General features: G+C 44.1%; 1 protein-coding gene across 1 annotated transcript in view; it reads right to left on the bottom strand.

Annotated features, from left to right (window-relative positions):
- LOC306740368 (tetratricopeptide repeat protein 28-like) overlaps window positions 1–13683 on the bottom strand; it is a gene marked incomplete at its 5' end in the record, with an annotated part of 159006 nt that overhangs the window by 3930 nt on the left and 141393 nt on the right. The window contains 12 exons of the mRNA XM_079222506.1: window positions 431–507; window positions 690–921; window positions 1014–1138; window positions 1228–1475; window positions 1766–2310; window positions 2492–2671; window positions 2798–2942; window positions 5587–5727; window positions 7569–7728; window positions 9560–9778; window positions 9888–10017; window positions 12899–13008. Of these exons, the coding sequence (XP_079078632.1) occupies window positions 431–507; window positions 690–921; window positions 1014–1138; window positions 1228–1475; window positions 1766–2310; window positions 2492–2671; window positions 2798–2942; window positions 5587–5727; window positions 7569–7728; window positions 9560–9778; window positions 9888–10017; window positions 12899–13008 (2312 nt within the window). The remainder of the gene's footprint in view (window positions 1–430; window positions 508–689; window positions 922–1013; window positions 1139–1227; window positions 1476–1765; window positions 2311–2491; window positions 2672–2797; window positions 2943–5586; window positions 5728–7568; window positions 7729–9559; window positions 9779–9887; window positions 10018–12898; window positions 13009–13683) is intronic.

Genomic DNA, 13683 nt, shown 5'->3' on the forward strand with positions numbered 1-13683 from the left:
AAGCATGTGATAACCACATGTTACACGTTAAGAGGGATAAAGGCGGAAGATTAATTCTCTGGTGTCACAAGCTTGGGTGCAAAAGAACAGGACTCAGATTGTAGTTAAGACTTTGAACTTGTAGTAGTGCTAGTTAGGCTTCCATGCTGCATTCCAATGCAGATTAAAGCTACAGCTTGAGGTGCCAGTGCGTTAGCGTGTCTTCACGTAAACAAGTTACACAATGACATACTGTATCCCTGATATTCTCGAGAACCACATGGTGCAATAAGCGTGTAAAAGTGTCAGTGAAAGTGAGAGGGACTGTGTCAATAGCTTTTAACACTGAATAATAGTAATGGTGTTTGTCGTTTGAGCCAAAGACCAATTTCTATCTAGTGCATTGGATTTAAAAACCCAGTAGCATTTGCTCAGAGCTGCAGGGGCCTACCCGATTGATGAGCTGCTCTCCTGCCTCTGAAGCTGTGATGAGTTTGCACAAAGCTTGGAGAGCTGGCGGCGGCAGACCTGAGGGATGGGATCAAAGGAAATTCCTCATTAATTATACACAAGGCACACTCTTTATTCTCCAAACTACAGTGTGTTATGAAATGTTACAAACGCAGAGGCCAGAACTTTGTGGAAAATGCTAAACATAATCATATCAAACACATGATCACCCAACACTAGACAGATTCTCAGGTGCATACCCAGTAGTGATTGTAAAGTGGTGCTGCACTGCTGAAGTCTGTCTCCAGGATCAGCAGTGGGAAAGAAGACTGCAGAAGGCATGCCGGTGCCCACAGAGTCGAGACGGAAGCCCACAGCTGTCAGCAGAGCCTGCCAGCCAGGGACACCCCCCACCTTGTTCTCCACACTTTGCTGGGATGTATACATGGAGTTACGTTGTCCATTCTGTATCCTCTGTAGAGACTTCTCCACCTGTAGGTACGAGTGAAGTGCAACATAAGTATTTTTGGTTGGGATATTTTGTATAGTAAGTTGGTTATTGTGTGTGAGTGTCCATGTCTCACCAGGTGGAGTAAAACTCTGAGAGCATCACGCGCTCGATCAGGATACTGTAGAATCTCTGCCAAAGCTTGGCCAATGAGGGAAGATGGGCTGTTAAGCTTCACATCATTGCCAATCAGCATGTATCCTGAACAGAAAAAAATGCAAGAAATACAGGATCATCTCTTTGAATTATGGAATGTAGAATCAACACAAAAAGCGAATAACATCTCTAACCTGCCCAGTTGGAGGGGTGAGAGTACTGCTTGCTGCTCTGGACAGTTTTCATGGCATCTGCCAGTGCTGCACTAGCCTTGGTTCCGTTGAGCAGGGCAGTGTAGAAGGCATGGACAAAAACCTTGGAGGCTGCGACAGGGACAGGCCACAAGGACACGAGAGCACACTGAGCACCAGCAGCCAGGAAGGCCCTGGTCAATCCCACAACACCATCTGCTGTCACTTTGCTGCTGGACTCCTGGTACGACCTGGAGCCAAAAATACAAATCATTGAATAGCACATAATTGAATTCAAAAGGACAACATTTCAAGCCTCATTTGCTTTTATTATCTTTAGGATATGCTATTCCATTCTCATCAGTAACATTACAATCTCTGTTTTAGTATTGTACTGTGTATAATGCCTTTCACGAAAGTCAAACCTCAATTCACATCTATAGTATGACTAATTAGATCATAGGTTTGGACATAAAATTACATAATTACTTTAAAAATAAAAATACAAAGTCAGGACATAACCCGTAATCAGCCAACCTACCCTAGCACCACCAGCTTGGTAGGCAACCTCAGGTCCAATATATCTGCGGCTGTGAGCAGGAACTCCTGCAGGGGCGGACTGTCACAGATGCTCTCCACGTCACTGCTGTCATCATGCATGTGGAGAGACTCTGGGATGGTGTAGCCACTTCCAATGGAGCCCTTCCTGCCTCGACCAGTACTGCCTCCCCTCCCCCCTGTACCTCTCCCCACTGTTCCAACTCCCACACTGGCACTTGCCCCACCGGGCACACTTTCAGGGTTTGGGGTGAGCACCAGAGCCGCCAATTTCCAGGAAATGTGGGTGGCAAAGTGGGCACACTCGGCCTGCGAAAGGGCACTCATCACCCTTTCCTTGGTGGCAGCAGGGCCGGCCAGTGGTTGACAGCCCAGCAGCTCAGCCACCATTAGAGCCTCCTCCTCTGCAGAGGGCATGGGTCCCCACAGCCAGCGGTCCATCACAGGTGAGGGCAGTTTAGGGTTCCCCACCACTGCTGCCATTGAGACACCGCCACATGGAGCTGGTCCGGTGCGCCGGGAGTGAGCCTAGGAGCACCAAAAACAAAGGTTACATTCTACCTTTTGCAATCTAAGTATTGTAGATCAGTAAGATGACATCATAGGATCCTGAAAAAGTAGAATTCGTGGTCAAGTCATCATCGGTTTTATATAAGAGTTTCATATGAAGGTAGCAACATTATTTAATCATCTGAAAGAGAAGGCCGACCTTTGCACTGGATCCAAGGCCATGGATGGAGGGAACAGCAATGAGGCTGAAGCGCTCATACAGGTATTCATTAGAAGAGCTTCCTTTTAGCAGGGCGAAGGGAATGAGGTACAGTTCTCCCTCCAGCACCATCACCAGTTGTCTGTGTCTGCCAACTGGCCCACTCGAGTGCATCAAGCCCTGTCAGACAAACGGATTAGCATGAAAATACTCATATTTCTCATTATTGCATATTCCCTTATGCTAGCATCTCTACCATAGAACTACATCAAACGGCAGGCAATGAACCATAGAATTAGCACTCACCCCCTCCATAGGTGCAATGAGCAAATCATAAAGTGCCCGAAGTGGAGGCTTTCCGAGGTTGCTGGAGCGACGAGGCAGGGAAGAGTTACCATCTTTGGCAGGTGACATGGTGTTACTAAACAGGCTGGTCATACTCTGGCAACTCCTGCACAAACACAATACATAGTAATACTGTTTTAATTAAGGACCTCATACGTTTATGCTGCAGACCCAAGGCAGTCCTAAAAAGCTACAACAGCTCCTGTAGTTTTAAGGTTGACAAAAGGGTTGTAATTGAAAATACTGTGTGATATTTTGAATGTATAGTGTGTGATAAGACTATACAATTAAAACAATATGTAAAGGCCCTGCATGTAGACAGGGGTTTCATGTATCAAGTCCTTTGACATCAAATCATCATGCTGCAGTCATTGCGCTTTGCGAGTTGGAAACGAAGCTGACGAGCTCCATGTCCAACTTGCTGCATATTGTTACATCAGACAAGGCTCAGGCAAGACGCAAACTCAGCCACTGTGGTTTCTGTGAGTTTGAGTGGTCACACTACAAAGCTGCAGCAGAAGAAAGTGATCCAACATTCTCGATCACAGAGGCCCATCTTTCTTTTTCTAACATGCTCACTGACAGATCTAAACCCCACTGAGTAAAATGCAAATGAAGGCAGGCCATACTGGATCTGCATTGTGATTTGCTGCAATCCCTCTGTGAACACAAACCTATATTATTTCTCATGACATGAAGCAACACTTCATTATATCCTACAGAGGATACAATGTCAATATGAAAAGCTCCACTAGATGGCAGTATTGTACTGTGCTTACAGAAATACGAAGTAACAATCAGTTTCCCAGAATCCCCACTGGAGGAGGCGGAGAGCAGGGCTCGTCTCATCTGTACTCTACATGCAATCAAAACTCAAGAGTGTCCAGTTGATGTAAAATGGGATTGCGAGTGCCTTCAATGCACTGCCGATGACTATTTTGCAGTACTAGCTGAAGTAAGGTAACAGCCCTGTATGTTTGAGGCATGTCAGCTGTTTGACACAGCTCAGAGACACACAACATACTGAGAACTGTGCTAATGGTGGCCGTGGGGTTAAAAGCCGTTGGTGCTGTAGGCACACAGGGCCGAGCTTTATGGCCACACTTGTCACTACTCTCCATCTGTTCCACCAGCCATCATTTCCTCCAGGCCCCAGCCAACAGACATCTATCCTGCCCTTCTGGTAGCCCCTGGCCACTGGCTTCCCTCCAGCCTCCCAACACTCTGTCTCTCTCCCAGGCCTTGGCATGAGCCTCCACGGGAAAGCAAACAATCGTTTGTTAACCTGACAGGAAGGATGAGAGAGGAGGCAAAGGATAAGAGCAAAGAGAAGGTGAGTGTCAAGTGTAGAGGAAAAAAAATGTAAAGAAAAGACTAAGAGAGGCGAGGCGAGGATCGCATTCAGCGGTGGCCTATTTTGGGCTACAGTTGAAAGACGTGCCTTCAAGTGTGATCTGAGTGATGATACAAGGGTGGACAAGTTCGCCTCTATTACACACACATTAAGCTTTTTATACTGAACTAATTTCAGAATTATTGCATGTGGCCACTCAGCTCTTTTGATGCAGACATCCTGTTCAATCAGTGCTTACTACTTCTTTCTTGACAACTTCATCAAGATCTTCAAGAAATCTCTTTCTGTATAAAAACGTATTCAATCATACACTGAGGGGATTACACACAAGGAGACATTTATCATCACCTTCCCATAGTAATCCTTCCAAGCTCCCTGGTAAAGATTATATCTCCGTGTTAAAATAGGCCAATCAATGATACCATGAAGATATTACATCAAGTAGCACTGATCTTTTAATATGACTATATTGTTTATGTATTTTGATTTAAATGTTATTTAATTAGAGTTAATTATATTTTTCTACGTTGTCTTAATTAAGAGTAACTGTGGAAATATTGAGGTATTCATACCAGTAATAGCCTAAATCTTAACATTCGGGAAAATTGTCAGGAGAAGTGAAGTCAAAGAGAGCCCTTGAAAAGCACATTCATGGACAATATCTGACATCAAACCCCAGGATAGACGACTTGAAATGACAATGAGGTTTTCTTCATTCTCTCTTGCTTTAGCATTGTGATAGACGATAGGCTCCTAAGGATGAGGAGCTTTACAATTCAGAGTTTTTGAGGCCCAAAAGAATGAGCGAATTATTACCGGCAGCCCATTAAAGGGGGCTTAATGAGCACAGAGACTCAATTAAAGCTGGAATTACCCTCTCATCAAAGAGCAGCTCAACTGTGGACGAGGACAGGGAAATATGACCCAGACACACACATATATGCACACACACTATACATAACCAATCAGCACAAAGTAAATGAATACTTTGCTTCGTATCGTTAAATAATACTCTGAACGACCCACTGGCAGACTAACTGAAATACCCAGTCTCAAATTTGCACAACAAACAAACACAGACAGGGAAACATCTTAAAACCACATCGGTGGCTAGCGCACACACACAAAACAAGGCCCCATCAGAGTAGGCAGTTGATGAAGGCTTTAGCAGCTTGGATCTTCTCAGTCTATTTAATAAGGAGGATTCACATGCTGCCTCTGTGCTGGCTTTAAGAAAAGACTCCTTTCACAGATGATCCACAATACCCATGAATCTCCTTACCCAAGCAGATATTTGTAATTTTTTGGTGGAAAAGTGAGTCTAAGTAGCGCTTATTTATAAAGACTGTCGCACAGGAGTGTAGGAACGTCCAGGTTATTTGTAAACATCTCCTACCTGTTGAACAGGTTGTTCCTGGAAACCATGCGAAGGAAGCCTGTTGGATCAGTGACGGAGTTAAGCTTGTTGTTGAGCTCCTCAAATTGTTGGTCCAACAAATCTCCTGCCTCACTCTCCGTCTCACTGCTCGAACATCCTCTGAAAGAGAGAGAGAGCGATGGAGTAAGAGAAATGTACAGCTGCTGAAATGTTGGCAGGAAAAGGCACTTCAGCAAAGTAGACAATACCCAGACTTACATTGTTTCTCTGAGGATAAGTCAACTACACACACTCTTGATCTGCCAGAAACACACACTGTTCATCCCACACACACTTGGCCTAATTTCCCAGGCTCGGTCCAACACCCTGATGGTAAGCAGAGTTAAATCCTTTCATTATAATGCTGGTGATGCTGATCCAGCCAGTGGGGAGTCACCCACCACCCCCACACCACAATCCCTACCTCGCCAACACTCTCCCCCCATCTCTCCCTTCATGCCTGAACCTCTCCTCTGATGCACCTACATCATGTAACTCCTATGTCAGCTTCTTGTTTTTATGGTAGCTGAGAGTGAACTTGCACCATGGGATGTCTCATCATCTTGTTCTCCCACGTTTGGAAATCCTTGCAGCATGCGTCTCATTTGAGATTCTTTCACCCGGGGTGTACATACTGACAGACCTTTGTGGACTGAAGAAATGTTGGATGCAGAATACAAATGCAGCTTTGAAAGATGATAGTACAAAAGAATCCATTTGTTAAACCATATATTTCTGCTGTCATAAGGGCTGCATCCTTCCCTCCTCTCTATATTATTATTTTTTTCAAACGCATATGCTCTCCCCAATTCTTCTCCATCCCCTTAATTTTCTCTCCACTCATTTCAAAGTGCTGCCTCCGTTTCGCTCCACTCTGGAGAATGAATGGGCTGGTAAGTGGTGCCATATTGTGCCCATCCAGGCGCAGTGGTGTGTGTGCAGCTTCCCATTGGGGTAGTAAATGAGCTGGTAATGGGGCAAGAGGGCCAGGCTGCTAGGGTGGTGGAGGCTGGCACTGGGCGGACCAGCTGGCCTCTATGGATCAAACACCAACTAGAAAACGAAGCAAACCTCAAATGTGATGTAGACACACTGATGTCAATGGGTGACGAGTCTCTCTGGCTGAAGTCCCTGTTGTCTGTTATGGTCTTCAACCACCAGCCTTTGCATCTTTGAATTTTACTACATCGATTTCACCATTGCATCTTAACTGTCTTCTCATTCTTCCTCAGATTCTCAGGAAAGCTCTTTACTTTATTCTTTTACTTGTCAGGTTTGATGTCTGTTTGGTAGGTTAAATAGTCTGGCCACAGAGCCATTATTCCGTCTCATTTATCCCCACTGGGGAGAGAGCGGAGTACTTTAGGAAGGTAGTGGAGGCCTGTCATCACAGGGTGCAATGGGGCAGAATAAAACTCTTTTCTCACACACACACACACACACACACACACACACACACACACACACACACACACACACACACACACACACACACACACACACACACACACACACACACACACACAAAATAACCCTTCTGAATGATATCTCTTCGAATAAAGGTGGGCTACAGTTTTGATTAAAGACATGTTTTTACACTTGCTTTTGATGAGTAGTTAACTAACACTTTCCAAAGAACACTTGTTAAATCAAACAATGTGCTGTACTTCCTTTAATTTTGTTGTCAACAAACTTTATGTGTGTGTTGTCTTCTTTGTGTGCTGAGCCATAATTGCTACCTCTGCTCAGGAAAACAACAACAAAGAACAGGTTGGGTACAGTCTTATGGGGTACTAGGTTATTTAAATCAGCAATAGCAGCAAAGTATTTAGATTAGATATCAGCAACAGTGTTGTGCAAACATTCAAGCAATTATTCCTAAATGAGCATGTTATGATCTGGATAATGAGCTAACAGACAGAATGATTTTCATTTCATTTTGACTGCTGTGAACATCTCACCTGCTGTAATAAGACTCGACTCCCAGAGCCTCACGGGCACTGGCAATGTGCTGCTCCAACGAAGAGCCGCTGACCACCCCACTGACGCTTCCCTCCTGGAAATCTGACCCTCCTTCCGATAAGCCCTCGCCTAGGTACACCTCATGGAACTTCAGGATGCCTGTCGAGAAAGATGGGAGGGCAAACATGAGCGGCTGCTTTTAGGTTTTGACAAAGTGTAAAAAAAAAAAAAAGGAACGCCTCCGTTATTTACTTATACGTGTGCATTACTTTCTCATGACAAGAGGGAATATTGGATGGTTTCAACTGAAAGCTGTGAGTGAGGCCACGTGCAGTAGTGCATCTGTTGAGCAAAATAAATAAAACAAATAATGTTCAATAAAAGATAAGAGTAGGCTGCCTGTGCCATCTGCCGCCCGCCATGAGAGCTCAGCGGAATTTCAAGCATCAGAATGAGGCGGGGAAGAGCACACTGGGAGCTGTGTGTGAGTTTGCATGTATATTTTGTATTAAAAGCAAAAAATGCATTGAATGGACAGTATATGTGATTCAGGTCTATAAAATGTGACAGAATGTACCCTACTGGAGTAATTAGCCCTTTGTATTGACTGCAGACTCTTTAGAGCAGCCATGTTTGTGTGCCAGCTGGATGCCAGGGAATGCCAGGAAGTGACAGACAGGCGATTAGTGAGAAAGTGGTTCCCTCTTAGCCTGGGGTAATATTCAACACTTTGAAGATCTTCACTGGTCCCTGTAGTGTTCCTCCCCTCTGTATGACTAGTGCTGGGGGTCAAGTATATCTGGTTGCCTGGGAGCTGTATTTCATCAAATGTTCAGGCTTGGTGGCATGGGACATGGGTCACGACTCTCATTTACGCTCTTTACAGCAGAGAGTGGAAGAGAGCCAACGAACAGCTAATAGTGTGGCAGCTAGAGGAGTTGTGTCACATGCACCTTAGTTCACCTGCAGCTTTGCCTATTCTCTTTGAAAGTGGAATTTCACAAGTCATATAAACAAGCTGCATCTTAATCCCTCTGCCTGTGTTGTTACTCAGTGTGTCAACAAAAGAGATAGAAATTGAGAAGTATACAAATATGTGCAAAAGCACAGCAATACCACAAGAAAACCAGAATAAAATCAGAGAAAGAAACAAAACCAAAGGAGACAGGATGAAAAGAGACAGATAAATTATGTTTTGTCTTGGTGCAACAAAGAAGTGCTTTCCTGTTGGCGATGTTGTTTGGCTGTGTCGCTTTCAATAAGCATGGTTCATTGACAGACGCCTTCTGGTGTGAGATGCAAAGCAGGGGGCAAATCCTAACAGCAGAGTGGCAGGTGGCACTGCCGCTTGGTGTTAAAGCTGGCCTTCTTAACCCTGCAGCTGAAAACAAGCTACGGCATCAAGGCCTTTTATCCGCTTTCATTAGAGCAAACAAGTGTGTGCGTTATTTAGCTATTGAGCTATTTAGGTCCATATATTTACAGTATGCTACATTTTGTTAATATGTTGGTCCATCTTTAAAATGGCATGGCATTTGATTGCATTAGCATCTAACATTCATCAAATAACTGTTGTATTTATATATATATATGTATTTTTTGTTTGTTTTGTTTTGTTATATGTCTATGCATGTATTACAAGAATAGATGCTAGGTGCAATATTTCACAGAAACTTTGTAGGTGAAATACTAACAACATTGCAGAAAACCTTGTTGTTGAAAAAAGGACTGAGAAAAACAAGAAGATGCAGGAGTTATTGGCTAAAGTGTAAATTTGTCAGTCATAGTGTCACCAAATGGCACAATTTATTTTAACCAAGTAAAAGAGGAAAATTTGAAACCTACTCACTAAATGTGATTGCTCATATGGTGCCTGTCACTAGAGAAAATAACAGAATACAATGACAAGAAGACATGATAGGATTTCAACACCCCTATAAAAATCAATTTGCCATTAGAGCTGTCGCACTAGCAGAAAGTCAGTCCTTACCTGCTCCTGGAGCCAGCAGCCAGCTGTACAGGTAGCCAGCAGCCATGGAGAAATAAAGCACCAAGGCTCTCTGGCTGTTGACGGTGTCCAAGATGTGCTCCACTGTTACTGGGGTGTAGGGATCTGAGTCCTGCTGGCCGGTCTGCCGCTCCACCAAGAGGTCAGCAAAGGCTCGCGTACGACCCCGCTCTGCCACTGCCAGAGCCTCATCATGGTGGCCTGTGTGTATGCGGAGTTCAATGATGATTAATAAGTAAATGCTAATACCTAAACTTCCAACGAATTGAAGTAGTGAGGCTATGATAAATGTCATACATAAAGGGCATACCTAGGCTGACAAGGACCCTTTGGAGTGCTTGGTAGCAGGAGGTTTGCAGATCAAACAAGGAGAGTTTATAGTCTGTGCTGTGCTGGGCTTCATGGCGGATGGTCTCAAACAGTGCAGAAGCCCGGTAGAGCTGAGGATGAACAACAACAAGGGGTTTTCAAATAGTCTTGGCTTGTTTCCTTAAAAAGTATAACTATATTATCACTCGTTATGTCTGATTATTGAGGGAAACATCACTGCCAGTTTTATAGGTTTGATTCTTACTGTGTTGACCCATGCTAAAATGTAAGCAGTCACGCTACACTAAGACACTATGGATACACATGTCCAACAAATAATCTCCTACTATGCATGTTTGATTGAAAGAGAAGATCGATTGGTGAGCGAATACTTGTGGCCGCTAGATGGCACCATCCCACCTCAACTGGTCACCACTAATAAGACCTGCTGCATTCCAATTCTGCTTCTCTCTCAACTAAAGAAGGTACTGTAATGTAGCTTGATAAATCACCATTCAACACAACTAAACCTCTCTTCAGCTCTTATTTGTCTGGACAAGGGAAAGGGCAATGAGAAGCTAAACCATTACCGGGGGAACCTTGGACAGACAACGGTCCAAGGAAATGCATTCTTTGTGAACTCAGTAGGCCTGTCCTTGCTATTAGACCTTCCTATCCAGTGCCAGACATTGGATCGAGAGACGAAGAGAGACAATGAAGAGGTGGGGCGACAGCAGTGTTGCACAATGCCCAAGCGGAGCTAGCCAGGAGTGCTGATTCATGGGAGCCTTTATTGATTTCCTATTTCTGCGCCTATGGCAGCCCTGTAGGGTGATTGGTACTGCTATAGAGCCACTCTCTGGGAGTCCTGGGCCAGCAGAGATGGTAAAGCCCTTGGCGCACACTGCTTGACCACAGTTCATACAAAACAAAGAGCTGCATCGAAAAAAAAGGTTGTTTGTGAGATGAAATGGATTCTATCAGCACTGCGGGTTGGGTAAGAGAAGGAAAGAGAGAAAACACTCGCGATTCTTGTGCGCACACATTTATGCATACACGGTAGCTCGTCTGGCATATCCCAAGGTCATGCAGGAAAAGTGTGTCAGAGGGAGTGAACGGGGAGAGTAGAGATCAGCATAGAATCTGTGCGCTCTGCTGCATTAGTGCTAGTAGACAGAGCTGCTAGTCTCAGGACGATTTTGCTGATAGGACTATGGACGGATTGCTGCAGTGCTAGTTTAATCTGTTAGGCTTGCAGACATCCCTTTAAAAGTTAAACTGATTTCTCACAGCGCCTTTCCTCTGGCCTGACCCCTCCTGGCACAGATGAAAGGGAAACAATCCCAAATGTGCTGCGTCTGCAGTGACTTGCCTTGGCTGTGGTATAGGTAAAATCTGCTACATTCTTCAGCTGCTATGCATTCAGATAGCACTTGTATGTTTTACCGTCACTGACACTAACATGGCTTTTATCTGACAGGTTAAGTGAATGTCAATGTCACACTGCATCGGTAACACAAACGAAGCTGGATACAAACGTCCCGCTAAAGATCTTTGTAACACAACCTCGGTGGTAAACTCTCATTCTCTCTGAAAGATTATGTCAAAGGTAAAAAATAAATAAGAAAGAAAGATCTACAGTAGGCCACTGATATTTAACTAAACTATGTATTGATTAATTTCTCCATAGATATGAATGTGAGCATTTCCCAGAGGGAGCATGTGCTGATTAGAATCAGGACAAGTCAATCAGCGCGTCAAGGTGAACACCGAGATCACAGCTACGTGGTTGAACTACAATTGGGTTTAAATATATAGAGAATAAGGAACATGAGGTCAAGCACTCTCATTCATCAGCTATGGATGCTTTATGAATTTCAAGACAAGCCTCCACAAATGAGGTTTGAAGTGGGTCAGGGTATTTACCAAGGTCATGTGTAGCAACAGGCTGGCTCATGAATAACCATTTGTGTCCTTTCCCACCACATATTCACCCTGGGGGCTACAAGCTGACATGGGGGTAACATGTAAGCATTGCTGTGTATGTGGGGAAAGCAATGCATCTCTGTATGTTGCAACAAAGACAACACAATGTTAATATGCACTATTAAGGTCTTAAGGTCAAGCATTAAACCGGATAGGAAACAGGCAGTGGAAAATATGTTGCATTGGCTAGCGAGAATAATATTTAGCTTTAATTGAACATAAATTCCTCAACATGACTCATGAGCCTCTGCTCTAGTCACCACCTTGGTCCAGTCTTTTTTTTCCAACTCTTGTTGCCGGTAATTGCAAACAGACAAGTTACGTTTTGACAGAAAAAGAAAGCTATCTGGGTCACATAGATGTACGTAGTCTGCGTGGATCATAACAGAAATGTTTTGGACTAGATTTTCAAAATGAAAGCAGCTGAATAACATCCCTACAGACACACGTGACAGCCACTGCTGTTGGCTGACTGTTCACAGACTTATATGTAAATACACAAGCTAAGAAAAAATATAAAAACTCTTGAGCTGTGGTGTGTGGATAGACTGCAAAGAAAGATGTTAAGGGGATATTCCATGCTTGCCAGATGGGCAGTGGGCTGAAGAGGAGTGAGTGCATATGTGATGCGGAGGCTTGGGACTCCTGAGACCATGCACATAAATACGAAAAAAAATCTTCAGTCATCTGTCGCCTGTCTGCTCAGATGACGGCATTTACTAGCTCAACTCAGGCCAGCAAATATTGCCAGCAAAGGTGTTCAAGCTCCATAGCCACCTCTTCTTTTTCTTCTCCTTCTTTTATTGTTCTTTCTCCTCTGGGCTCTTTCTTTCACCATAAGGGCATTAGTGAAAACCTATATTTCACCAGGTCTTTGGACATCTACTTCCCTCTATCGTTTGTATAATTTCCCAACCAACAGATGTGTGCTTATTAAAGGTCAGTTTTATCTACAAGAGGTGCTGGATTTTCTGGAAGAAGGCCAGATAGAGGAGAGGAGAGGAGACGAGGAAGGAGATGCTTTACCTGATGTTGGGCCTCCTCCAGATTCCCACTGGCCCACAGAGATAGCCCAAGACGATGGCGGATCTTCGCCTCGTCCTCACGCCGAGCCAGCTGCTCTGCAAGCCGCAGGCCTGTCAGAAGGAGAGGATACGGGAGCAGATGAGAGAGAGGAGAGTAAAAATTATTCAAAGCAGGCAGACTTTTAGCTATCTTTCAGAGTAACAGATGTAAGCATAGCGTGGTACTGATGTTCTGACAGCGAACAGGTTTGGATATTTGGCCTCAGTTGCAAGATAATGCTCACATTGGGACACATAACACATACTCTGCCATAGAGGAAAGCTGTTAGAGGACTAATCGCACTGCATAGTAATCAATGCTAAGCATCGACTGACTGAGCAAACACGTGTTTAATGCTTGCATAAAAGAAGCCACACAATATCATTAAGACGTCGACAAATATTTGCAAACACATTGATGAGCTAATAATAGACTATGTGCAAATTTACAGAGCAAAGTCTATTTAATTGTGATACTTTGTGATACGCTCAGAGTTGTTTGCGAAGCCAGAGGAGAATGTGCATGTATGCATGTGTGTGGCTCTAGGTGTATATGTTCAGTGAGTGTGCCTCTGTGAGATCACCTGGCAAGCATGCAGTTTGTTTTTCACTTCCAATCCCTCAAGCAGTGAGGCGTATGTCACATCTTTGCATGTGTCTTCAGTCTACCTGCCCAGTACTGGGTTCTGCCCAATTACTGAGATGAAAATGCCACTCCACAGAGGACAATGATGAAAAGAAACGACA

The sequence above is a fragment of the Taurulus bubalis genome (genome assembly GCF_910589615.1).
Source record: "Taurulus bubalis genome assembly, chromosome: 8".
NCBI lineage: Eukaryota > Metazoa > Chordata > Actinopteri > Perciformes > Cottidae > Taurulus > Taurulus bubalis.